This window comes from Episyrphus balteatus, chromosome 1, assembly GCF_945859705.1.
Source record: "Episyrphus balteatus chromosome 1, idEpiBalt1.1, whole genome shotgun sequence".
In the NCBI taxonomy this organism is placed as follows: domain Eukaryota; kingdom Metazoa; phylum Arthropoda; class Insecta; order Diptera; family Syrphidae; genus Episyrphus; species Episyrphus balteatus.
Genome location: NC_079134.1, coordinates 48,270,422 through 48,296,803, shown reverse-complemented (window position 1 = coordinate 48,296,803; position 26,382 = coordinate 48,270,422). Strand labels below are relative to the sequence as shown.

The 26,382-nt window shown below is 32.1% G+C and overlaps 1 protein-coding gene across 9 annotated transcripts in view; it reads right to left on the bottom strand.

Moving 5' to 3' along the window:
* The window catches only part of LOC129905136 (protein bunched, class 2/F/G isoform), a 232,052-nt gene that overhangs the window by 182,639 nt on the left and 23,031 nt on the right, over positions 1–26,382 (bottom strand). For 6 of the 9 annotated variants that reach the window (XM_055980536.1, XM_055980534.1, XM_055980535.1 and 3 more), the window contains exon 3: positions 348–1,025. The exons of 2 other annotated variants lie outside the window; for them this stretch is intronic. In XM_055980536.1, the coding sequence (XP_055836511.1) occupies positions 348–1,025 (678 nt within the window). The remainder of the gene's footprint in view (positions 1–347; positions 1,026–26,382) is intronic. One more of the 9 variants, XM_055980532.1, reaches the window with a different exon arrangement.

The following is a 26,382-nucleotide window of genomic DNA, read 5'->3' as shown; positions in this document are numbered from 1 at the left end:
TTTAAATATTTATAAACAAAACGAAATATTCTAATCTAAGATTAGTGGAACGAACGAAATTATGAGGTATTATTAAGGAAACAAACTTCCGTGCACCTATATATTTCTTCTGAATTATTATTTATTATCATCAAGACAAAAAGAAATGAGAAAATTTTCAAAATGATTTGATTGAAATACGAGTATGTTGTGTATTTTCGAGCAATGATGATTTCAAATGCAAATACAAAATGATGAAGAATAAATTTTTAAAAACATAGTATAAATATTTTTAGATAAAAAAAAAACAAAAATATTTGTATGAATTAACGTCAACAACAACAACAACAACAGGCAAAAAACCTGACCTGTTTAGGACAGATGCACTGCCGCCTCCTGCTGCTAATGCCACTGCTGTTGCTGCTGAAGTATGTTCATCGATTCCGCGTCGTCCGCAACCATCAATGACTCTTATCAAGCGATTATTATCGCCAGCACTGATAGCACCGTGATGACCATGAGACATTAAGGTCGGAACGTATAGCCGAGTCGATGCACATCCATGTGATGGCGATGGGTCATAACTCATTGAAATTTGCTGCGGCAATGATTCGCAAGAAGTTGGAGAACCATAATAAAATGGCGAATACTGGAAGGTAGTTGGACTCGCACTGCGAGCCATCACACAATTACTCGATTGTCTACTGAATATTCCACCTCTATCATTAGACCCGCTGCCGCCACCGCCAATAAGTATTGGCAGCGAACGCATTCCGTGGTTTTCAACATCATCAATTGAATCAATTGCCACATCATCATCATCGCTCGGGAAGCCTCGATTTGGCAACATGTATCTTTCGTCACCTAGTGCAATATTTGTGAAGAGATTTCGACGCGTTCCAGTTAGATCGTCAGCTTCGGTAATGTTGCTTAGAGAAACTGTGGACTCATTAAAATTATAGATGGGTGCTAGGATGGGTAGCTGTGGGATGCTTGAATTGCGTTTTCTTCTATTTGCAAGTGCAAGGGCTAAGCTGGAAGCACTACTAATGGAATAAAAAAATAGAACGATAACAGAGAGAAATGAATAGAATAGTTGTAAAAATAAATTTAGCAGCAGGTTTTGAAGGTAAAACAAATTAAAATAATAATAAAAAAGAATTTGAACTAAAAGCTTATAACTGATTCTGACGTAATGTAGGCCATGAATTATTTATGATTTTTTCAAAGGTGAATGAGGGAAATTGCTATGACCTTGGCGTGAATTGTGGAAAATCCTACCGATGATGGTTTCGGAAAATTATACCAATGCAATTTTAATTCCTAGAAAATCGACATGATGCAATGAAACAGTTTTGAGTAGACACGCGATTGGATTCACAGAAGTGGGTATATACCACATTTCCATTGTACGTATTTAATTTTGCAACCTAATGTCAATTACTATCAAAATAAGAGTATGTGCTATGTTTACTAAAAGGTCATTTGATAAAGATAGAATTCCCTATAAAGGATTTAATATGCACTTGAATATATACAAAATAAATAACTATGACATAAATTGGCATTATGCTGAAGAATAATCAAGGCCTAATGAGTTGCACTTTAAAATATTTCTGTGTATGTTAGTCGAGGACCTAAAATTTTATACTAAGCCCTGACTTTTAAGACGAAACAGATTTTTTGATGACAAGAGATACTTTATGTAGTTTTGCCAATTCACTTTTCATAGCTCAAAACTATATCACGACAAGGAACTTCATGTAGAAATAAGCCCAGCACAAAAGAAAGACACTTCTGGCGGCTGCTCCTTGTTTAGTCAGATATAAAACTGGCTTACGTACACAGTTGACATCGCGGCCGTGTTTAAAATTTGTCAAACAAAAAATTAAATTTTGAAACGATCCGATTCCCGTCGTCTTGACAACATAAATAAACTTATGGAAGAGTAAGCTCCAGCATGCAGTTCGGCTTTCGTGAATAAAAAACTTTCACTTTCAGGATCTGAAGTTTCATTATCGTCAACAATCATCAATGTATCTGCTCAAAAAGGTTAAAAACTCAGCAAGGCACTCAGAATATACCCAGCAATGCACCTCAAATATTGATTTTTGAGACCGCTGATGTAGTTCATGTAGCTGATTTAGTTGATGTAGTAAACTATGAAACAGATCCCTGGTTCAATATGGATTAGGCAGTACATTTCAAACTCTTTGGAAACATTGAATTATCATAGAGACCTTTCGATGAGTTCCCTTTTTTGATAATTCAATCAAGCTGCTGGTTGTTGTTAATTCATCAATAATACTTAAACTTCTTCAAACTTTCCAACATTTTCCCATTTTTTTTTTTTGTTAGTATTTGATAAGCTTTTCAAAATAGACTTCTGCTTGCAAAATAACTTCTATGCAATATTAAAGATGTATCTATTCATTATTCATCAAGAAACAGAAACTCATAACGATTTTCACAGAAAAGCTCGAAAATTGCATTGAGTACTGCACTGCACATAGTCAAGATACTTTGTAAACTTAATTTTTCGGTGCAGAGTTTTAAACTATTCATCACACTTTTAATCACTTTTCCAGAATGCTCACTTGGAATTTCATCTTGACTAGCCAAACCATACCAAACTTTAATTTTTTCGAGGTTATCTTTGCTCCAAATGAGTCTGCTTTGTTATTCCTATTCCCAGTTTAATTTTATTTGTCATTTTTCGAAAATCTGGCGCAACCTATACTCAGATCCCAATATTGACAATGCCCAACCATACTCTTAATTATTAACACCGAACTGTACTGTTAATTGATAACACTGATCGAATAGTTGATCTGACCGAATCTGATCATCGAACACAGAATGGAATTCGTCAAAATTCGCTCAATGATGACATCAGTCGTGCACTCACCAACACCAGAAGCTTACAGAAAAACTTAAGCATAAATCACTCGCCAATACCCGAAAAATCATTTTATATACCAATCTTTTTTACTCATGAAAATGTTTTCACCATTGAAGAAACAAACAATTTTTTGAGTACATACTTTGTCATCATTTTCATTTAAACTCATTCCAAGAATTTAACGTGACACAACTCAGTTTTTGTAATGGTTGGGGTGGTTGTCGCCCACGATAAGCTCCATTTTTGCAAAAAAGATGTAAAAATCTCAACTAAGTTTTTTAAATGAATATTTTCAGGAAGTTTTTGAAGTTTCCCAACACAATATTATTCGAAAACAAGCATTCGACTTTTGAACTATTCTCCGCTCCAGCTAATAAGTCAAAACCAACTCAAGCATGACTCAGAAATCATATTACGAACTTATTTCGCACTGATGAGTGACCATCAATCCATTATACTTCAAACTAGTCTTAGAAACGTGCCCTCTTTCGAGCATTCGATACTTTTCCAGTAATAAGGTACAAAAGAAAAGAGATCCTCTAAACTGCGCCAATTACAGAGGAATAAGTGTCCTCAATATGTCCTATAAGATCATCTCTAATGTAATATGTGAACATCTGAAGCCCTAAAAAAAATCTGATCGGTCCTTATCAGTTTGGCTGTTGACCAGGAAAGTTAACCATCGTCCCATCGACCAAATACATATTTATACTACGGCAGATCTTGAAAAAAAACTTTGGTTTAAAGGCTTGTATGACAATATTTAGAAAGACGAGCTGTATAGATCTGTTAAGAGTATCCCTGCGAAGCTCGTCCTTCTGTGCAGGATAACGATGGAGAATGCACGATGCTCCGTCAGGTCGACCTCACCGATACCTTTGATCTCAAAAAAAGTTTTAGACAAGGCGACACGCTGTCATGCGACTTATCTTATATCATCCTTGTAATAATAATACAGAACTCTTACGCCAAAAGCAAAGGTACAATCTTTCAAAAGTCTGTCGAGCTGCTTGCTTCGGATTAGCTGTTAGGTTCTGAATCTCGAGTCGAGATGTTATAATTCTATAACGAGAATTAATAATCTACTTCCATGGAAATGACATAAGATGCGTTTTTGCAAAGTAAAGCTTAATTTGTTCACAAGATCGCTAAAAAGCCAATCTGATTTTAAAGGTTTCCGGAGATGCACTTTAGCTTCCAGCAGCTATTGCCAAGTGGCGTTAAGTTATCTTCGAATGTTTTCTGCCAGCTTCTTCGTTTTCCTACACTAAAATAGCGCTTAATAAAATATGTAGTTGGAAATTTTGGTTCGAGACATGCCACGGTAATGACATTTGTTTATATAATAATCTTGGAAAATATTAAGGTTGATTTTTCTATTTCTAAATATAAACAAAGCCATTAGATAAGTTATTCAGTTATTATACTAAATAGAGGAAATTGTTCAAAAGCCTAAAACCTGGAGAATCACTCATCTAAACCAGGAAAGAATGCAGACGATTTTGTCTGTTAAGTTATTTTCAGAGAGTCAATTCAATTTTGTACAAAACAATAAAATGTTTTGTTTATTTAAAAGTAAGAAATAATTCACGGCTTAATAATTATTACAGTATTACAGTCTATAGTAAAAACCTTGTATGATAACAATGTTTAATAACACAATTTTAGTTCATAAGACTTTTGCTGCTATGTGTCCATTGTTCACATAATACAAACTACATTATCTTTCTGCACATTGCATTAAATTCTTTATTTCCGGGAAAGTTTTTGTATTTTTTTTTTCTTTTTTTTTTATATTTACCAAAAAGTAAAAAAAAAACGTGTATAAAAAGTCGTCGTACAACCAAAATAAGAAGAAAAAAAAAAAAAAACAGGCGTGCATGCAAGCAATCGTCATAATAAATGCACGCGCGCGAAAATGTAGGTAAACGGAGTGTCCTACTCACCATTACCACCGATATGTTCATCCAGTAGAAAATAGAAACAAAACAACAAAGAGCCGTGAGTGCAATTTGGTTGTTGCGTTTGCTGTAGTAGTTGCTGCTGCCGGTAGTAGCCTCGTTAATTCAAATGGTGTATCTGATGGATACAGGTTAAATAATATTGATGATTATGATAGCGATGAGGGTTTTAGTTTGCAGTGTGACGACGGACGACGCGAGAATGGTACACAGTGGCTTAAATATTTTAAAAATTTGTATAAGATTTTTACTTTTTTTTTTTTATTTTTAGTTTATAGACTTTTTGTAATTCGTTGTTTCAAAGTTCTGGAAATATAGACTTTGAATTCATTAATTCTTTTCCAAGATGTTGAAATGCTTCTCAAAAAACGATTGAATATTAAAAATTATGTAACGGAATAATGTAATCTCAATTCTTCTATTCTTATCTTCAACTGACTATCTGACTTCTGAATATTCTTGAAACTTCAAAACATGTATCCTTACACTAAGCCGGAATCAGTATCAAAATCGATTAGCAAAATGTTACTCGGTTTTTACTTCCAAAACTTCTTCCGTCTTTTCCCTTAGTTTCAGAGCCCAATATAAAATAAAAAAAGTCAGGTGTGGAATCGTCTAAAGCGTTAGTCGATTCCATTCCAAGTTCTAATGACTTAATATATCTCAATGACTTAAAAATAAACCTAATTACAAAACTTTTAAAATTCAATTAAAATTTTGGGCATATTTGAATATTATAACAACCGATCTCACATATGGTTGGATAGTATGTTAAAAACTTTTTCAGAATATATTCAAAATCTTTACAGTCATCGACTGTAATCCGTTTTAAAAGGATTCACCAGCGAAAGGTGAACACATCCAACAAATATGCGCTCAACTCCATTCAAAAACACAGCAACATAAAATTCAAAGATGCCTTGAAAAACATCTGAACCTGAGAATCGAGAAGAGATAGTCGAAATAATTTCTTACTTCAAGTCATGGAAATCTGTTGTGCAAAAAGAATGCCTAGCTCTGCCCTAAACAGGCTTCCGCAGGGACTGTAGTAAAACGGTGGCGCCTGCAGTTCCAGTTGGGAGCTCAACCAGACCTCAGAGCAATGAGGACCGGCCTCCAGTTCTTGGAGTTATTCAAGGACCTGGGAGTTGCCGTCGTCGGAGTAACTGGCCGGCCATGAAAAGAATGTTGTTTTGGAACGACGACTAGCCTCGGATACGGATGGATTTACTGATGATGACCCAGAAAATGATATGCAGTTCGGCAATTGTGAAAAACATTTGCTTTTTAATTTCGTGAAGACATCACCTCGGCCCTCAGTCACCATCAAGTCACCCTAACATGCTTCCTTGATGTTGAAAAAGCATTCCATAGTTTGAAATCAATGTCGCCTTTGACTATATTATTATTTTTTTTTCTAAATTTCAAAGCCTCCTTATTACTTATTAAATTTTCAATGTTTTCTTGCTATAAAAGGAGAGCTAAAATTAGACTTTCGATTTGACCAGGAAAGAGTCAAGATACTACAGAGGTAACACTTATCGCTTCTTATCCTTAATAAGTGCGGAACACAAACCGCATAATAGCAAAGGGAAGGAACACCATAGTAATATCATTCAATAGAAGTACTCGTAGTTCCATATTATTGTTAAAACTTCGATTGTTAAATAAAATACGTTTTTAAAAATATACTTTGGTGTCAGAGTTTTCAATCGGAAAGACCCCACGACTTCTTAACCGACAGAGCATCCTGCTACAACATGGCATTTGTTTAAAAGAAGAACCGGATTTAGCCAGCATACTTATTTTTTAAAAATACTACCCAATTTAGCCAATTTGCCTAGAAAGCCATACCATCCCACAGGTGAAGTATTTACTATTGTCGTTAAAGAAACTTCACCTGACCAATCAAGTAATTCGGGACTAGGACTGATTTGTGGAAAAGCTTGACGAATTATAAAAGACACCTTATTGCACTATATCTCTCTTTGTGCTGTGGATGTGTGAGCCAGTATAAGGAATAGAATGACTATCACAACCTCTGTACTTCTTTCGTGATGGTTCTAGAAATAGACCCCTGGCATTGCCACTGGAGGCGGTATACTAACCCGATAAGTCTTCGAAGGTCTTATATTGTTTTTATATCGAGAACAGCACTTCTTAAACATCGGTTCTTAAATCGAGATGAGTTAAAATTTGGTAAGAAATGTGTTACTTATGAAACACACTTGCTGTATAACCATGTTAACACCAATTAGAGACTGCTAGGATTGCATAAGTCTATGAAATGTTTACAATTGAGGTTGTAACTAGCAAAGCCATGTTTTTACATTGTATTCCATAATCCTTCGTTATATTTGACAACCTTGAACTTCACTTATAAGCATCGTTGACCCTATTCCGAATCAATACTCTTTCAGTCTGCTGTAACCTTGAGGCTTCTAAAAAACTTTATCCATGAATCCTCTTCTAATTAGAGAAACATCTCAGGAAGAGACATTTTCTGTATGATATTTCAATAGAGCATAACCCTTAACAACACGAAAAGCGTTAGAAAAGTTGAAAAGCAAATTGTCATTTTGGTTGAAGGACCTAAGGCACTTTTTCCCAAAACGAACTATTATGTCGTGGCGTGGGTACTAAAATAACCCTTTGCATATTATAACTTCGAATTTTGGAACACAGCCATAATCAAAGTAAGGATGACTGTAGTTCTGTCCAGTCCAGAACATTTTTCATGATTCTAAATGATTTTATACTTATGTTAATTTATTGTTGTAATTTATGTCGACTGTATCATACACTCTGTACCACTGTACTCCAAAACTATTTCGCATAAAAATAAGTCGCTTTGCGCTTTTGCGAGCGAGCACATGCAATAATTTGGCAAACAAATCGAGTTGTCTATTCATAAAGATTGCTGCAAGGTTTTAACTTTTTCCAGTTGCATTTGCAGTAGTGCAGTGGGTAAAAATTGTGGCCTCGGAATATGTTCACCATATACGAAAACGAATATACTCGAATATATAAGTATACTCTTTGGTAGAGTTGGTCACATCTTTTCGATGAACGGACAAACGGATGATGCTTTTACGGTTCCATAGTGATAGCTGTTTTTTTTTATTTTTCTTATTTTTTTTAGGAAACAATTTTGCCTGTGGAGTTTTTCCATGGAAAATTAGGTGAACGTGTGGTCCGATGTAATGGCCCGTTGCAAAGTATTCAGCGTGAAAGATAGTTTCCAAAGATATAGATACATTGGGTTATTGTTCATTGTTAATGTATCTACATACCGATTTTTTTTTTTTTTTTTTTGTTTTGTCTCTCTCGTATATTGGCGCTTAGTTTTAAGCTTCCTCCTTTTTGTTTTTCTGCTAATACAGTGTTGTGTTTTTTGTGATGGAGGTATGGTAATTTGAGATTATCTTTTAAGTTTCTCCTTTCAATTTCGTTACAAAAAAAATTGTTTTCACTTTTTGATAGAAAATTGGTTTTTCAATGGATGTAACACGCTTTTTGTTTTGATTTTAGATATGTATATTGTGGAATATGAAAACTTGAACTCTGATTTAATCTTCATAATTTATGTAAAATCGTTATTCTGGAAGTTTTTTTTTTATTTCAGTACGAGTGAATAGCTATTTTTTTATAGTTTAGGTCAAGACTGTACATTTTTAACTATGAGGATTCTAACGTTAATAATGAAGATAACGTGCCTGTAGCTCTTTATTCTGATTTATGATTTTGCACCAGAACAAAATTTAAAAAAATATTTCATGTAACGACAAATCATGAAGAACGAATGATAAGAATCCGTACTTGAAAGTAGAATGAAGTTAATCTTCTTGTAAATTCTTTACCTGTTTTAATGAAAAAAACTATTTGCAAAACCAAAACAAATTTCTGAATCTCAAAATATTTGTTTAATTTTTTTCGGAGAGAACACACGATTGTACTGTAGTTCTACTGTAAACTAAAATTCACCCAGGTGCGAGGATTGAAATCCGTACGGATTGAAAATGGTTGTTCTGATTTGCATTCCACTATTTTGTTGGAGAATATTGTTTTCCGGTAGCAAATTGCTACGCGAATCGAGAAGGGCATACATTTGTCGGATTGTAGACCCGTTCGAAAACGGGAGTAAATAGATTTCGAATGGAAAACAAACACACAGAAAAGTGTTTAACTTCATTTTAGAAAATTTTATAGGAGAGCATAAAAACCTCATCGTTTTAAAGGCATTTCTAATTTGCTAATAAAATAAAAACTATTAACTTTAAGGGGATTCCCAGTTTAAGGAACGGTAGATATCAGCTTTGGCTAACATAGGCATTCAAATCTAATTTTCAGAAAATTTGGAGTTACACACTTTTCTGGTTTCAACGACGATATGCATGGTTAAGGCAAAATTTAAATTTTGTCAAAGCTCTGCTAATTTTGTTGGAACTATAAATGCTGTTATAATACCTAAGTTTTTTCGAAGTGAGCGTAGGTACCTACTTTAAATAGAAGTCATCACTTCAGTGCAACTCATCCAAGCATTCACTAGAAATATAATGTAATTCAGCGACAACAATTTTCACACAGACCTCTTACACAATTTCGGCCTCACCACTCCGATGGTAAAGGAAATTCTATAAAGCTGCCCTTAAAATAATGGATTGAACGGGAGATCTTGAACTTCATTCTGAAAAGACTGCATTATTCATTAAGAGTCAAAGCAGTGACTCTCTCACATCACCAAAAACATTTATTAAAACCCAAAATTGTGTTAGCGCGTGTGTTATAGTACTTGTCAACGACATGACACACTTGGCCAAGATTTTGACGTTATTTTTGCGTCAGAGAGTCAATGCGTTCACCGATTTTTATGACCGTCTAATCCTAGCTTTACTTTCCCAACAAATGAAGAAAAAATCTGTCCTACAAAGGAAGGAAGCCAACAAAGACCACTTCGGAAACAGGTCCCTTTCACTTCCGTGTTACATAAGCAAGATAACTGAGGATCTTATACAAAAATAGGTAAAATCATTCTGCAGCAAAACATCAAGACAGATATGAAGATTGGATTCCATGATAAACTCCACTCTACCCATTCCTAAAAAAGACGATGTCGCCGCCTCTTTAAAAGTGCAACTAATGACTGTCGGATGTTTTTTCGACATAGAAAAAGCATTTTACAGTAAAAGATTTCCAAATATACTAATCAAAACAGCTTTTTTAATTCCAGATCGTTTTTAGAATGAATAGAAAACAGTCAACATTGAAGCTGGGTCCAATTAGGACTAGCCGATCAGAATTCGAATGAACTCTCTATCGTACGCCGAAGTCAATGTTATCGATATTTGCCAGAAGAAAAGTCAAAGCCAACATTGGCCAATTTACGAGTTTTACATAGCTTACTTAAAACGCATTCCAATGGGTTCACTTCCACAAACAATATTCTTGCCTCCCATTGGGAACGATTTCAGCTGCGTTTTCTGTCTTTTTCTAATTACTTGCATTAAGCAGACTCAATATTTTATCTTCAAAACGTTGTTATGTTGTGTTGCCATCAATGAAACATAGAAACATTTTTGTGACTTCTATAACGTCAAAGCAATTCAGGATGGAAGGAAACTTATAACAATGTTTATCATCAAACTATGATTTGATTGCTTTCTTATCAAATAAAGTTCTTTTAACAAAAAAGTTCATCAACTACCAAGCAAAGAAAAATCCAGTATTAATTTAAATTTGAATTTATTTCCGATCAGCGCCATCTGCCAGTTTCTAGTTAAATATACAAACTCAAACTTGGTAGGTTGAAACATATACTAACCCCTAAGTGGTTTGTGCATTTAATTAACGAACAAAGTATCGTTAAGTATGCCAATGGTTTGTGTATTGGCAGCTATATATTGAGGACTTGAACCATTTGTGGATGGTATCATTCAGAGGCAGTCAAACTGTGTAGATTGTTTACCCTTTCTTTTTTTTTTTTAATATTTTGTATACATTTGTATTATTGATCAAGAATAAAAATCTATAGATTTAATTAGTTTTATAAAAGGATGAGGTATTAAGATGATGATTACATAAACAAAAATTACGAACTATAAACTAGAAATGAATCAAAAAAGGTTGCTATTTAAGAAAATTATTTTTTTTTTGTGTTTTTAATAATGACCACAGGTAACACAATAATTGATAATTTGCAGCGTGTTGTGTTTAGTCTTTACCTGTGAAAGTATTTCAAATATTTGTTTATATTCGTAGTCTTAGATAGAATACTATTCACACAAGAAGTTTAATTTCAATTTTAAGGACGGTTGTAGGAATTTTTATAAAACTGGCACCATGAAAAAAAATTTAAATTATGTTAACTGGGTTTTTTAAATGGTAACTACAGTATTACACTACTCGATTATTTACGTTTCTAATTTGTCTCCCACTTGATTGAAACTAGGAATTGTGTACTGATGTTTTCGTTTAAATTTTTGTTTCGATTTTAATTGCATTCTTTTCTACTTCATTGGTATGAATCAGTATGATAGAAATATTTGGCTCATATAAGATTTTGCTTAAACGTTGTGAGAAAGATCTTTGGGGTACCAATTATTTTTGGCTCTAAAAAACGTTTCAATGAATGATACCTATCTTTAGTTTTGAAATGGCAATTTTAAGATCAAAGTAAAAGTAATTTTTTCTAGAAAAGCATCTACATTATATATAAATATAAACTCGTAGTGAATTTCCTTAAAGGTGCTAAAAATATGGCTTGTTTACTGTTATTTTTTTTTTGTTTTTAGTTAATTATTGTGTATTTGAAGAGATAGGAATGGGATAGTAGTGGTTTTTGGTCAACATTACTAAAAGTTTAGTATTTAAATTTTTACCAGTAAAGTTATAGTATTGAATAATTAAAAATAGAAGTGGATACAGGGCATCTTTCATTAAATCACTTGCGACATGGTCGTTCACTGTTGTAGACGAATTGACCAAGCTTTGATTTCTATACAAAATAGAGTTTTATCACTCGCCAATAGCAGTGATAATGGTTTAGTTTGATTTAGAGAAGCTCTGTGTACCGTTATATTTTTAATTATTTAATAGTCATCCATTATGTAGATGAATACAAAAAAAACTGAATTTTGACTGTTATGGTTTCCAGGTAGTGATATCCTTGACTTATTTAAAAGCTTGATTAACGGAAGACGCATCTCGACTAAAACTTATTCTTAATGTTCGAATGAAATAACGACAACTTCAAAGTGCAACCATAAATATTTTAGTAACTAAAGCTAAATCAGTGGTTTTAATCCTGGATTCATCATCACTTATCACAGACCAAGAAACAGTCAAAGAAGTGGACTTCTTCAGGAGAATCGAAGCCAAAGAGAGCCAAGATGTGGTTATTGGGATGCTCGAGATGTTGTTCACATCTATTACCTGGAGAAAGGTAAAACAATTACCGATGCATACTAGGCGGACTTGTTAAAGCGATTTGATGCTAATTTTAATCAAAAACAAACTCATTTTGCGAAATAAAAAATTTTCTTTCGCCAGGACAACGCAATAGCTCACAAGTTTGCAGTTGCAATGACAAAATTACACGCATTGAGAATTTAGCTTCCTCCCAATATTTCTTATTTTCACATTATGGATAAAAGGCTTGGTGGAAAGAGATTTGGATCAAATAATGAGGTAATCCAAGAAACATGTTTTGAGAGTTTTGAAAAAAGGTATATTTAAAAAAAAGTATATTGAAAAAAAAGCTGGTATTGGTATGAAATGAAGAGAGCTGAAAGGAGACTGTGTCGAGGAATGAGCTTTTTTTTTAATTTTCAGGTATTTGTTGATAAAATATTAAAATCTCCCATATTTAATATGAATATTTTATTCCTAATTAAACTAAATTATAAGACTCGAATTAATAAGCCGTTGGGAACAGTCATTGTTGTCAATCTTTTCTTGAATACATCTTGCTGTCAAATTTCTCAAATTTGATTTATGAAGGGCAATAAAAGCAAAAATTAGTGTCGCCTGATTGAGGACTTTGAGAATTTTTCATTGCATTTTTAAACATTGTAACGTAAATGACAGTCGAATATTTTAAAAAATGTTTAACACAAGTTTTTATGCAAGTAACGTCCGAGGGTTTAAATTTTTTTGTATTTTTGCTACACATTGCGTCAAATTTTAAACATGTTCGCCACGTTAAATTAGCAAATTCTCCAAAGGCTTATTATTGATATGCCTTAAAACAAATAACAACAAAGTTAAAGAAATTATTAGAATATTGTTGTCATTGGAATAAAATCACTATAAAACGTTTAGTTGAAGCGATCCTCATTTGTTGAATTCTAACCAACGGAAATCCATCCTTTTTTAAATTAACGGTATTCTTACAACTTAAACAGTCGTACTCTGGAAGTTTTGAACTTACAGCAAATTAATTCTTGTGTTTTTTTTTCTTTAAATTTGTAGCTTTTTAGTCTTAAGAGTCCATTTTCTAAAGAAGGAAATATTTTCGAAATCATGGCTTTAAAATAATAATAAAACGTAAAGTTGTTGCCAAGGTTAGAAGTTACTTTAGAAATTTCTTTATCGAAAAACCTATGAAGCGATGGGAAGAATTTCTTCAGAATTAAAGAAAAATATATATGTTTCAATACCAGACTGTATAAGGGTATCCATTAATGCCATCAAAACAAGTATTGCTCTACGATAACTTTTGGTTGAAGGTTAAGTCAAGTCTCTTAAAACTATAATTTTTATTTTCTAAATTAGCAAATATTATGTATTTCTGGTATTATATTAATAAATCCATATTGAGCTATGGCGCCTCGTCTAACAAATATGACATTTTTCTTACCTAATAAGATAATAATATGGAAAATTGTTAAAAATTTCTTAAAAAGGAACCAGTCAGATCTTGAAAGTTCCAAAACTAAATCATAATGGAAAAAATCTTTTTTAAGGGATGTTTAAATATAATAATAACTTTTTAAGTTTTAATAAATCAATTATAAATTCAACTCACTGCTTATAAATAAGTCGCATTTTAAAACGTTGTAAGCTTGCAGTAGATATTTAAAATGCACTGATGCATTAGAAGCAAGACTGCAACAAAAAAAAAAAAAACTAAGTACAAAAACAAACAAAATCTATCACGCGTATTATGAGAATTACGTTATAAGGTAATTTGCGCATTAACATTTTTTTTTTATTTTTTGTTTTGTTTTGGTTCGGTTTTTATTCTATTTTCCTATTCTCTTGCACCGCCAAACGATTGTAAAGAGCTGATTCTATTAATTTTCCACTCGTTAATCTATAAATGCAAGACTTCTCTATTGTCTTCTTTTTATACAACCAAGTATCTAGATCTACCACCCAACCAATTTTTTTCGATAAAAGCCAGACACTATAGACCAATATATAAATTTTTTGTATTGTCTTGAAATGTGCCACAATATTGACCACAAAAATAATACGAATTGCAATAAAAAAGCCAACTATTATGGCCAAAAAACCTTACACAGTTCTTTTTATGATCTGGCGCCACCTATATCTGCATAAATGCATAACAGAAAACTTTTTTTGTTGTTTTCGATGAAATATATGTATGTTTATATACATTTACAGCTAAATACATACTATATAAAAACAAAGCATAACTCATTTGCACTAAAGAAGCAGCGCGAAATTCCCAATACGTTACGTACGGAACTAGGCAAAAACCAACCAACAACTATTACGGACGACGGTTTACGGTGAGCGGTGGGGTGTGAAAGAATGTATCTATCTATCTATACTGTATGCATTTTTATATCTATCTATAATACCTATCCCACTGTATTATATCTATAGATAGATAAGTTCGTAGTTGGGAAGGAAAATCAGACTAAAAGATACCTACAACAACCGACCGACACACAGCAGTGTGGCAAAAGTTGAGGGCGCGGTGTGAAAAGGCTGGGGGCGCACTGGGGCTTAGACTAAATGGGCGCTATCTATTTTTAAAACCCCAATGCACGTGTATTGATTGTGAAGTGAAGAAGTATTTGTATATTATCTGACGTTTTAGTCGCAGCAAGCAACTCGCACAGGCTTTGCAATTGAGAATTTTTTTTGTTGTTATTTTTTGTTTTTACAAAAAAATTTTATAAATGTATTGGTTTTGTTGTTTTTATGATGTCTGGTCGAAGAGTTTTTAGAGGCTTTAAAGAAGACAAAACAAAAAAAAGAGAATAAAAATACAAAAGACGGGTTCACACTGCTTCATCATCATCCTCCATTGCATATGCACAGCAATGCATGTTAAAGTAGATATATTCTGTTTCTGCATACCTCTCTTCACTACAATGAAAATAGGTGTTTTCCATATTTGAATACATCATATTGCCAAGAGAATAAAGCAAATTGAATTTCTCTTATCTCTTTGCGATTAAAAAATGATTTTAGTCAGTGTTGTTGTTTTGCTACTAAAGTAGTTCGCATATGAATTGAAATCTATTTCTGCTACTGAATTCAATATGGGGTACCATCTTGTTAGTGGTTTGGTTTTGGCATCCCTTTTTGCAACATGTTAGTCAAAGTGAACAGTCATATGAAAATGCATGTTTAGTTTCATGTTATAATATGGAGGGGTGATATGTTTTCTTCAGAGATGTGGTTCAGAATATGCACATGTAACTGTCAGCAATTTTCAGGTATATCCAAATATTTACGATTACTTTATTGTTTTGGACAAGGAAAAAGATGTTTAAATAATAATAATCGCTCAAAGTCTTGCTGTTAAATGATTATTCGTCAAGTTCTCATAGAGTTAATGTCTGATTTAGGTCAAAATGTCAGAATCGAAAATCGATCTTCGAAGAGAAAGGCCTTAGCGTACTCAGGCTCCTAGCTCAAAAAGGTCGAAGAAGCTCGCAATCAAAACAACATTCGAAAAAAAAAACCAAACAAGCTCTTCGAAATATTGAAAGTAACTAAACTACCGAAGAGCAAGGAGCAGTAGAAGTATGCTAGCAGCAGTTCTAGCTGCTAAATTAAAATTACATGATGGGAACTCCTGTCGAGCACAGAATAGGCTAAAAAAAAGCCTAGTCCAAACACTTCAAAAACGGAATTTATATTTTGCTTGAACGGAAACATGACTTAGCCATAAGCTTCATGTGTCCCATTTTCAAAAAAAGGTTATTCTCTGCCTTGTAAGGATTTCAGCCGCTGCCGTGCTAAGCAAAAAGGGCGTATATCCATTTTTTGTAGCTTTGAGATAAATTTATTTTACATTTGAGTTGAGAGTTGAGAAATGTAAATGTGCTCAACTTCAAAAATGATTTTAAGCAACTTTTAGAAGGACAGTTATATTTTTTAATTTACACAATAATTATATATTGCTCAAGCTTCCTAAATACGTATATCTATTTTTTTTTTTTAATTTTTAAAATTAGAAATAAGTGCATTTTTCTATTAAGGAACACAGCGGAGTAATATCGTTGTGCTCATCCTCACTGACTATTTTGAGCCAGTTGGAATTTTAAATGCGCTGTTTTTAGTAAACACATATGTAAATGATGCAATATTTCAGCATGTCAAATATGCATTTAACTCCGTTTTGGATTTTTGGCGCATAAGCCTTTTTTTCTTAGTACGTCACAGAGGCACACCACTGTAAGATTTATCTATTTATTCAAACTCACTATGTCTGTATAAATTTTATTAAGAGGTAGTCCAAAAAACTAAAACACGTAGACTAAAATGACTGGAACACATTGAAAAAATTAACTAAAATGTCCCACCCAGTTGTTAGGTTCGAGAAGACAAACAAGACGAAACCTTCCTTTCAGAGTCTAGAAGACTGGAAGCAGGGCGCTAGTGATAGTTATAGACTCAATTTCGCAGCGTCTCAGACATGGATGCTTAATGGATCAGGACACTTTCTAGTAAGTAATAAGTCTTTTCGGACTGTTTGGAACAGTTTCTTATATGAACATTCATTGTATTTTACATCAACTGACACATTCATCTATTTTGTTAATTTTTATCAATTGATTCAAATTATTCATATCTTTAAAACTTTTTAATGGTGTTTTCGTTTGGTAAAAAAATTCATGTGTGCAATTCACACGTGGTTGAAAAAAAATTGCACCATTAAAAAGCTAACAAATTTTCCTGAAGAATAAAGCCATACTTAAATTTTTACAATGCACAAAAAGTATAAAAATAATTTATTCAAAACAATCATTCATGCTAAAAGCAAAAAACAAATCTTTTTTCTCTTCTTACATCATTTTTTAAAATGACTACCTACAATAAATTCTATATCATCTGAAAGCTTATTATTTCACCTTTTATATGACGCTTCAATCATATTTCTACGTTGCCTACAAAAGAAGTAAGAATTTTTTAAAGCCAACCATGTTGAAATTTCAAACTGAGATTACGGTACTTAATACACTGGTGGCTGGTCATCGGCAACAGATCTCCGCAGAAGTTTTGAGGTATTTTTCAAGTTTTTCAATTTAAGATTGTGTAACTTGTGGAGCACGTACCGTTATGTGTGATATGTATATCAAATGAAAGGTAATATTATTAGCATGCGTATTAAAGTTAAAACACATTTTTATTTGCACTAGATCAAATGATAATATAACGTGTTTAGAAAAAGAACATCTTTTCAAAGTTATCTAAGGATTTTGAATATGAAATTAATTGAAATTTTGTAAAATAATAGTATAGACAGTATAAATTTCATACATCTATCTACTAAAACAAAAAAGTTATAATCGATTAATTTTTCCTGTCGCTTTTTCGTTTCATCTTGTTTCAAATCACTACTATACTAAAGAAGTTTTCACTTCAAAAATCAATTTATTTTTTGATCTAAATCTGTCAAAAAACTGTTGTTGCGACTACTAAGTTGTAGTTGAACAGATCAAAAATTGTTTTTTTGACAGATTTAGATCAAAAAATAAATTGATTTTTTTACCAAACGAAAACACCATAACTCTCAGCTGTTTGTGAATCTAAAATTTACATTATTATTACGAAACTATTATTTATATCATGATATTCATAAACGAATACAAAATGTATAAGTAAGTTCTGATCTGAAGCTACTTTGGAATATGAACCAAAAGTTTCTACTGCCCACCATTTCCAACTTTTTGAAGCAATTAGGGTGCAAGTTTTATTTTAAGATCAGCTATAAGCGAGATTAATAAATAAAAACTCAAAAACTAAAGTTTGTTTGTTTATCTTTTTACACGAATTAGTACCAACAATTTAGTTTTGCTCCAAATCCGAACCCTGTTAAAATAAAAGACCTCTCTTTTCAAATTTTCTTTCACATTAAAAATATTATTTAAGTTCTCTTAAAACTAAACGATCAATAGGTAGACTATTTTTATTTTATTTTAACAACCAGAAATTTAACTAACAACAACAAACAAAAAACAAATCCGGAAATTTTAGTTGAGGTAGAGAGCAGCAAAAAATAACAACAACTTTGAACTAGCATTAAATTCTATTTCTTAACGCTATTTTATAAATTAAAACAAAAAAAAAAACATTGATGAGAATTTGAAACTGAAATTGAAGATGTGATTCATATTATTATCATTAGTCATATTATATTTGTGTCAGATTTAATTCAACATACCGTTTAGTATATTGATGAATAAATGATAATTTTGAAATGCTGAAATATTAAGTCGTTTTACTAAAATCAAAATTTATACTTAACCTTTTCATTTCAATACCAACTTCATATAAACTAATTTCATAGTAGATTTGGCTTGGTATGAAAAAATGTTGAAGATTTAAGTTGGCGTTCGCTCAAAGCTTAAAAACTTTTACTCAAAATCAAGGGACAAATTTCTTCGGAAGGCAGATTTAAGTGTAACAGTTTACTCCTAAAGTATCGAAATCTCAAACGGAAATGTTGAGTTTTTGAACAAATGGTAAAATATAAAATTATTAAAAATTTTGTCTAAACTCATTTTAGTCTAGTACGCAGATCGAGCTAAATTTAAGCTCCCATATAAAATTCTCTAAAAAAAAAAATGAAGAAAATCTGAGAAAAAAAGTGTCAGCTCAAATTTAGCGTAAAGTCATAAAATCAAAGAAACAACTGAAAGTAAATTGTTAGCAAACTATTTCAGCTCAACTGACTGTCTACCAATATTCCGTTAATATTGTTTTTTATGTGTCTAGTTCGCAATACAATTTTATTCTTTGAATTGATAATAATAATACAATCATCATTTTATTTAAAACTTTTGAGTTCGTATAACATGCTATGACCAATCATCATTTTTATTTCTATATATTATTAAGGTCGTTATGCAGCTTAATTTGTCAGTTCATTATTAAATGAATTAACTTTCACAATAAAGGTTTTCAAAGAAATAACACAGTAATACTGAACTGCGCTAACAAATCAGTATATACTTCTTAAGCCCTTTGTCAACAATCTGATAAGTCCTTATCAGTGTGGCCTTAGACAAGGAAAGTCCATTTTTGTAACCATTTAAGCGGGAGCTGCTAAACTTAAAACTTTATCCATGTATTATATTTATTTATATTTTATAACTTATTCAATGTATAAATTTAGACCCCTCTGTGCCAACGCATTTTTGTATCAATCAATCAATTTTTGTATCAAATCAATCTTAGAAATAAGTTAGTTAGCAAGTTCAAGAAACTTAAAATGAAATTGAATTGAAATTGACACCCAAAACCGACAAATTGGACAAAACGTTTCCATGGACAGGAATAACTTTTTTACAAATTTTTTACACTTCCAAGCCGCTCCTTCTTTGGTCGGAGAAGGTAATTGACAAGCAAAGCTAACCCTCGAGCAACTTATGTGTAATTTTATTAAATTCTTATTACCCCAGTAGGTATGGTGCATGGAAAGAGAAAGGTGTATGACAGCTTTTTGGGTTGTTTTGAAAAACAAAAAAATTCTTCAGGTGATTTTTGAAACCGTCGACATTAGTGGTAATTGGAGAAGAAGATACAATATTTAACTGTACGAATTGTACTAGAGTACATACCTAGCCAAACGAGTAAAGATGCATCGAACTGAGATTACTAGGTCATATGAAGCGCATGGTAAACAATTCTCTGGCCTTAAATTTTTGGAATGCACCTCGGAGTAATGGCGCAGAAGTGAAAGACTTCTTCTCAGGTAGTACACAAACATGGCGTTCGAAACTGGAAGCGGTTGGCTAAGGATAGAGCCAGGCTGAGGAAGCTTTTTTGTTGAGTCCAAAATCCACAATAGATGGTAGCGCCACCTTAAGGCCCTAATCGGTTACGTTCAATGGAGAAAAATGATTTACTCATTGATTTAATATAATTTTCTCAAAATTTTCTTAGCAGTTAAATGAAATAAAAATCAAAATTGTCCAAGACTCGAATCAGCGCATACTCAGAAAAGAGAATAATAATACTACGAAATAAACTAATAACAAACAGGGGCGGTCAACCTATTATCTCTAGATTTTTTTTATTTTTGACACGTGTCTGGGAGTGACTGAGCACCTCACTGTCTGATATCTTGTAGTTTATACTTAATTTTTAGAAGACTTATGCATGTTTGAGCGAAAAAAAAACCTGAAAGTTATCACGGCTTCTGTCGCCCTAACTTTACATGTAAAAAACATTTAGTCTAGTTTTAAAAGATACTATAAGATAAACAAAATTTTTCTTTTGTTATTAAAATTGGACTTTGACATTAGCACATATTTGATATTACACTATGTATAGATAATGAATTCAAAATTCAGACCAACAACAACAGACACAAAAATAAAAAAAAAAATAGTCAGGTTGCCAAGCTGATGGGCTGTGGTAAACGTTTGTTTTTTAATTGAATTAAAAAAAAAGTTCATAAGTTCAATTGAGTACATGCCGCCTTCGGTTTAAATATTTTGCAATTGTGCTACAATAGTCATAGAGATGTGAGCAAGTCAAAGATATACATACTTATGCAAGTAAACCATTTTAAGTGGGGGAGTGAGTGTTTCATCAGCTTGGCTAGTTGCTTCATTTAAAAAAGTAGTCTCAGATTGTTTGATTTGCACAAATAAAAAAATAAATATTCGTTCATATAATAACAATGTTGTCCAGTTATGGACGACACAAGACCCCCTCAAGTTAAAATTGAATAACAAATCTTTTCAGTTTTTTTTTTTTTAATTTTTGACTTCCTCTTTGTTGGTAGAATAAACTTATCATTCAGATTGTATGTAAATTTAAATTAAATGATAACAACTTGAATATATTGGAATGTTGATTTGTTAGTTGATTTTGCATATTTTTTTTTTATTGTGAATTATATTATTTGATTGATTCACAATAATATCTCTTTTGGTCAAATTATACTGGTACAAGACTTTTGGATGAAATTCTGTTAAGAAATTTCCGAAAAGTCAAGGATCCAAAAAAGAGAGACCTGACGAAATGCAAAAAACTGTAGGCGAATTTTTCAAAAATTATTCTGGAATGCATAAAAGAACGTTGGAAGCCACAATTGATTCTGAATAAGCAGGCTGTCGCGCTGGAGTCTCCTGTTTTGAACATATTAACACCTTGAGGATCATAATTGAGCAGTGCTTTGAATATTAATCACCACTTTACCATTGACTTCGAGAACGCTTTTGATAGCGTCAACAGGGGAATTATTTGAATTGCTTTACCAAGGAAGGATATCCTAGATAAGCCACGTCCTGCATGGAGGAAAATTGTCAGACGATTTTGAAGTTTTAAGTGGAGACAGGCAGGGCTGCGTACTGTCAAAAATTTTATTTTTATTGGTGATAAGCGATGTCCTGCGCTAATTGCAGAACATTGAAAAAGTAAATAGTTGTATGCGAGGAAAGGGAAGTCAAATGGTTTTTCTCAGGACCAACCGTATAACGTTTATTGAACTTTCTTGACGAAACAAAATAGAGGGCGCTTAAAGCGCTAAAACTATTTGGTTAACTTCAAACACAATAAAAAAAATAATTTTCTTCGAAAAAATTATACAATAGACAACTTAAGTGTAAGCTTTAGCGTGTTGAACTGATGCATATAGGACATATCTGAGCCTACACATCAATTGACCCAGTTTGGAAGGATTTAACTGTTCATTATGTCGATTTGGAAAATATGTTAACGTGTTGATCAACCCAGCTTTAAGCTGCGTCCATGTTATGTTGATCAACACGCTTAATTAACAGCGTGGAGTAAATGTTGACGTGTTGTTCAATAGCGCTGCTCAACTTTTGTAGACCCGAACGCAACTCGATTGAAATCAGTAAGATCAAAGAATGTGGCGGATGTACAGGCTTGTTGACAGTGAAATGGCGTTTGAATTCAAAAATGACATTTCTGATCAACAATTCAGAACAGTGTTGATCGACATAATATGGACGTAGCTTTAGGACTATGGGTAGGCTATCCCAGTGTTACGGACTTTATTTTGACCAAGTACCTAACCTTGATGAATGTTAGGCATCAACGAGGCATGCATTCGAATAAATTGATAAAAATAGAAATAGGAATATGCTATTCTTCAAGTTTTATCAAAAAACAGCTGACGGTGGAGTTTCCAATATTCGGGCGATACCATTTGGTTTCATCCCAGCTTGGTAGTGTAAGAGAGGGGAGTCCAGAATGGACTGAGTTGGTTCCTGCTACTCTACAAAATTGGGAAGAGATTTTTAAACCAAGTTGATAAATTTACTAACGCTGTTTTACAAAAAAAAATATATTAGCACTGACAAGACAAATAAGTAATGCGTATTTATAAAAACACACCCTCTAAAAAAAAGAACTAAAAAAACCATTAACAATCTTGCAGTTACTTATTGCTCATACAAATAATTTAAATATTTCATTACCATTTATGTGTAGGTACATTTATTGAATTTGCAATAACTAATTTTTGCAAAGTCTTAACGGTTTGTCATAATCAATGAGTAATAGTTTCACAGACGGTGTCGCAGAGGCGGAATGGTTGATTGCAGCTGTTGTCGCAAAAATACCACGCCGTTAGTTTTATTGTTTTTTTTTTCTGGTCAATTTATTATTTCATTCATATTTTAGTTGAGAATATTCATTCATTTGGCTTTGATAAGTTTGGTTTTTTATGAATATGAAGTAATTGTATGCAAAATTTAGTCTGTTAAATAATTTCTCGTTTTTTACGGACATAAAAAAATAAAACAAAGAATTAAATTCTAAACATCGCCCTTGTTTGCATGAAAACAATCTTATCTAGAATCTCATACAATCATACTGCTATTGTAGAGGAATAAAAAAAAGAGTCACCAAAAATATACATTCCAAACGAAAAAGATCAATTTTGGTGGTTCAAGTTATTTTTATTTATATAGAACAAGCTAAGACTTAACTTCAAGAAAGATGCATCAACTAACTTTTTTCATTTGAAATTTTGAAAAGCTTTCAAATTTCGATTAAATGTCCATGTCCAGTATAGTTTATTTTTATTTTTAGCAAATCATGCTATGCTTTAATTTAATCTGCAAACGTAATCTGCTTGACTACATAAGGCAAACTTAATTTAGCAATGATAAATGCTGATTACTTGCACTGATGAGGCGACACGATGTCCGCCGTTCGTCACACCGACGACATTCAAGCAAAACGGGCGCCATTTCAGAACATTGCCATCGTATAAGCGAGATATCGAATAATTTCGAAACGATGATATCAAAATAAAAAAAATAAAAGTTCAATAAGACATAAGTGAAGAATGTGTTCTTATCTATGTTGATACTTCACTAAGCAAATAAAACTCTTTAAAAAAAAGTATGTGAATTATTGTTTTTGATGTATGGTAAGTAAGTTACCGTTAAACAGATATTTGTTTTCAAAATGGAATTTGAAACCAAAGTGCTTTGCAAAACTACTCGTGTATAAACGATCTATGAAAAAATTAAATACAACAAAAACAGCCAGTTGAAGTTATGCTTCCAAAAAAAAGCACTGATTAAAGTGTACCAAGTTCTTGGGTTTAGTTTTAAATATGTATTAATATTTTGATTTTTAACTATGCAAGATTTCATATGCCAAGTACCTAAGCGCAATCAGAATTTAATCTGATTTAAAAATATTCCTGTGTACTAACTACCAGCTCTACCATTTAATCAAGTAGGTATCAAGATTCTACGATATTCAGAAGTGATCTATATTATTTGGGAAAAATGGGCGGTTACCACGCCCAAACAAGACCCATCACTGTGCACAATTACAAGTTTCTTCCATAACGAAAAGTTTTCTATAATTTTGATGATCGGTCATTGAGTAAGTACGGTTTTTGGGATTTTTTAAGGCCCTATATCTCGGAAGCTTTTCATCCTACTAAGCTGAAATTTGACTTAATTAATTAAGCGAATTTGAGATGTATGGGATCTTTGGTTAAAGAAGAAAGAGAGCGGTCAAAAAAGACATGAGTTGTTTCTTAAAAATAAGTGTAAAGTGCCAAAGAAGCTAGAGAACTTTTCTTCTATCTTCGACCGTACTACACGAATGTGGATTTTCTTTGCAGATACTATTTTGTTGATCTTTTCTTATTATAGTTCAAAATTTTGTCATACATATATCGATATTCCTTCATCGTGCTCCATACTAAAATTTTGGCGCAGGGTCATGGGACATAACTCCATTATTTAATTAGGGACTTATGTGCAACCTGAATGAGACATAGGCCCACAAAATAAAATTGCGGAGTTATGTTAAACCTGAAACCTTCTTTTAAGAAATGAAATTTCCAATAAAATGCACGACTGGGTCGCACATATTTGCTCTTATGAAAAAAGTTGGCCAGAGTATTAAAGCTTTTTATGTAAGCATTCATAAAAAGAATATTAGGGTTGCAGATTTGAATCGAGTTTATATATGCGAATCTTTTCCATACATATCTTTAAATGATTCATACATACATTTTCTTTTACCCTTTTAAAATAATATGTAATTCCATTGAGCTTTGTCGAAGAGAGAACATACGTTTTCTTTAATATCAGCAAGCTTTAACTGACAAGATCTTTATAAAATTTACTTTATATATCTAACACCCACGCGCCATGCAAACAAAAAAAACAATCATTTATTGCTCATGATAACCGAATTTTTAACCTTTAAACGTTTTTTTCTAGAAAATCTTGAAATACATTGGTGTTTTTCTTTAGTTTTTTTTTTTTTTTTGTTTTAGCTAGTAATTGGTAATCTTAAAAATGATAACACTAAAATATCAGACCACACAAAGAAATAGATTAAACTTATACCACACTCAAACAGTCAATTAGGAATTCCCAAAAATATACATAATGTATGTTTTCTTTGGGACGATACACTCTAATCATTAGAACTGGAAGAAATAAATCAAAACTCTCAAAACTGTTCTCCTCAATATCTTTTATAAAAACTGTCAAAATAAAACATCTGTACTACAAATTTATCTGAAGTTAAATTGTAACTGAAATAAAACTTAAATTTTGGAAAATGATTATGTCTTATAACACCCTTATATGACATCACTGTTAAAATATGGTACGCCCTGGCATTTTTCAAATTACTGAAAGATTAGTCTTGCGAGCATTTGAAAATTTGATTGCAATATATTGTGATCAACAAATGATTGTGTTTCTATTCCCATTGGAAGTTAGATTTTTCATTACTAAGGTACATCGTACGTCCTTGGTGTGTCTATTAATGGGCAAATCTTAGATGATTTTAAAGAGAATTAACAAAATAGATTTATTTCGTAGACACTTATAAGGACCCAATCTTAATATTTCATTACTCATTCCTCAAGTTATCATTCTCAAATAATATCGACCATAAAATGATATTCGTGCAAATCATTCATAAAAACAATCCTAGTAACCTTGCCTACCTATACCTAAGATTCAAGGTTGACGTTCGTAATAATAAGTTAAAATGATGATATTTCTCTGGCATGCCAAATTTCTTATAAAAGTAGGTACTTTTTTTGCGAGTCAAGCCTTTTTTTAATTAAATTTACATAAAACAAATCAATAAACAAAATCGTAATTTCTCAATCTCATATAAATATAACTTTGTATATACAAAAAACATTGTCATATACAAAAGAGATAAAAAAGAAATATAAAAATATAATAATTTTTATGAAAGACTTTGCAAGTCGCGACGCGACACGACGTCAAATAAAGCTTTACATATACATATTTACATTTATATGATAATTTTGCTATCACTCATGCATTGCATTTCGAAAAAGTTCTTTCCGCCCATCAGACATGCAACAAATAAATTAAATGAATTTATAAATAAATTATAAACAAAACAAAAAATAATTCTTTTACCACAAGAATTAGCCGCAAAAACAAAAAAAGAAAGAAAAGAAAAAAAAACTTTTTAAAAGATTACTTCCTGAAACAATTTAAGCGAAAAAATCTAACCAATCAATGCAAAGCTACAACAAAATGCCAACAACTCAAAGTCAAAGTGCATTCGCAATTGTTTGTTTTTCAATGGAAAATGTGTGTCCCGCTG